The sequence below is a fragment of the Penaeus vannamei genome, chromosome 30 (assembly GCF_042767895.1).
Source record: "Penaeus vannamei isolate JL-2024 chromosome 30, ASM4276789v1, whole genome shotgun sequence".
NCBI lineage: Eukaryota > Metazoa > Arthropoda > Malacostraca > Decapoda > Penaeidae > Penaeus > Penaeus vannamei.
In genome coordinates this window covers 1878842-1881341 of record NC_091578.1, presented here as the reverse complement: position 1 = coordinate 1881341, position 2500 = coordinate 1878842, and the positions used below count along the sequence as shown (strand labels likewise).

The following is a 2500-nucleotide window of genomic DNA, read 5'->3' as shown; positions in this document are numbered from 1 at the left end:
CCTCTCTTTCCATAAAAACTGAAGCAAAACATTCATAACATTTATAACCAACAAAGATAAAAGACAATGTCCTCTTTAAAAATTATGTTTCCCAGAACCTTTCAATCTTAACCCATTCATGACATATGACATTTTATCAAATCATGGCATACCAGGCCCTAGAGCTGGAGGACAAGTACCTGTAGCATGATTGACAAGGAAGCTCTTAGATACTTGCACCAAACAGTTATCCACTTGTCTGGCTCTAAAAACGTCTGAAGACCCTCTCTAGCCTCATTTTCAAAATTAAACTATGTGGGTTACAGCCAAAAGCACAACAAGAGGGGTAAATTTTGCAGTCGTACCTGTGAAGTCGATGCCAATGAAAGCGTTGATCTCCATGCCACCCTTGAGGAAATCAATAAAGGAGAATACTTCTCGAATGTATGATTTGTTGACATACATTGTTCCAGAGCCTTTGTAGCTGCTCCCCTTCTGTCTCTGTTAATTAACAAAAAATCATTTTTAACTAATATCAAACAGATTTTCTATTTTTGCTTTTTCCTTTGCATATTTTCATGAAAGCTTTCTGACTGGAAACACCCTTAAAGATCCTAAATAGAAGAGTTAATTCAACCATACAAGCAGGAAGTCACATATTTATCCATTGCTATAGTACAACAAATGTAGCATTACCATGATAACAATATATGAGCAATATCACAGTAAATCTTTATACTAGCAACGTTCATAATGCCCAAAGTTAGAGATCAAAACAACACTGTTTTTTTGTTCTCCTCAATTTCATGCCACCTAGTGGCATATAAGTACATGCCATGGCTGTTGTAGACAAAGTAACAGATAACATTTTATCATGACCATCCTACGCTGTCTGCTCTTCGGCGGAGCTCACTTTTCTCTGATAAGTGTCATCATTTCTATGGTAAAACTTTTAGGCAATAGTACTTAGATAAATGCTAACCCTTCAAAATTTTTACATCTTTAAAAACTATATCAAAATACAAGCCTTTAGGTGTTTAATGTTGCCTGCAAACTACTGAACGAGCCAGGAGCAAACAGGGGAAACTGTCGATGCATGCCAACAAGCTTGTCATCATGTCCACTTTGCAAATTTTTTTACCCGGTGTTAATGAGTTAATTTAGAACAATATATTCATTCAATAATCAACTCTAGAGATATACAAAGACTATTTGCTAATTTCATGTTTTCTTGACATTAACCCCAATGATCTGGATGACATGACCATCATATCATAAAAAAATCTGGCTTGGAGGGGAGGTGACATGAACATACAGTCCTCTGAAAATTTAGGTGTGGCTCACAAACTTGCCATCATGAGCACTTTGGCCTGTAATAACTTGCCATCGGTGCACAAAGTTCTTGGTGGGTGATTAGACTCATCTGGCATTTAGGAAGGGCTTTTGCATTATTTCTATCTATCTAGAAAAACCATGAAATGTACTGTCCATGAGCCATGACTAAAAGAGCTCCAGGGACGACACTACTTCCATACTCAGGATCCTATTCCTGGATGCTGAAACTGGCAGTAGAAGTTGTATTACAGAAAATTGAGTAATATGTATTTCTTTTTTAAATGAAACAAATAACAAAACATTACTTATCGTTATCATCACTGCACTGAATTATGGACTATCTAGAGAGATGATATAGGATCTGCGCAAGGAAAATAGTCTATTACCATCTGGATGAAGTAAATTAGATATCAAATGTAGACATTGGAAAATGCCAAAATAGCTGAATAAGCTAACACAGAAAATGAGAAAATAACATTTCAAACGGGACACAAGGAGTCTTGTCACTGCCAACAAGTGTTTGCATGTGCCTGGCCTACAAACCACACCCACCAGAGTGACTGTCCAAGTAGGCCTAATGCCCATATTTTAGGCTAATTGATAGCACAATAAAAAAATAAAAATAAAATAAAACTTGAAAATCAGGAAAAACAGTAAAAAGAGACATAGAAAATAATTGATAATCAATCAATAATTAAAAATGATTCATATTAACAACCTAAAATTACAACAATCACACCTATGAATGTCATCCACAGCTATTGGGTTAATTGTTAGACACCCAAGATATAAAGGAAAATTTTGTTACATCTACATCTCTGATTATTAGGGCAATTAGCTGTAAGTCTCTTACCTGTCTCTCTTCATGGATAAGTGTGTAGGTGTTACTTTCCACTGGTCCTTCCCTGAGCTTACGAACTGTAGTGTAACATTTCCCAATGAGCTTGTGGCTGCCTGACGACTTGAAATTCTTGCAGATAACTTGGATGTTACGGTCATAATCTCCACTGCAAAGGGTGCTCAGTGGAATTGAAAATTCCTTCCAGGTTGGATGCTTGGTGCTCTTGACTGTCTCTGAGCGGTGGACCAAGGTGTACGAACCATCCTCGTTGGCCTTGTAGAACTCCAGGAAAGGGTCCAGAGCACAAAACCAGCTGCGGTTTTCCAGGTTTTTTGCCATCAGTTG

The 2500-nt window shown here is 37.2% G+C and overlaps 1 protein-coding gene across 3 annotated transcripts in view; it reads right to left on the bottom strand.

Annotated features, from left to right (window-relative positions):
* LOC113812489 (copine-8) overlaps positions 1–2500 on the bottom strand; it is a 15645-nt gene that overhangs the window by 4351 nt on the left and 8794 nt on the right. For all 3 annotated transcript variants that reach the window (XM_070142818.1, XM_070142817.1, XM_070142816.1), the window contains exons 3-4: positions 2168–2500; positions 345–480 (exon numbers count right to left, since the gene is read on the bottom strand). The exon at positions 2168–2500 is cut by the window's right edge and continues 388 nt beyond it. In XM_070142818.1, coding sequence (XP_069998919.1) covers positions 345–480; positions 2168–2500 — 469 coding nt within the window. The remainder of the gene's footprint in view (positions 1–344; positions 481–2167) is intronic.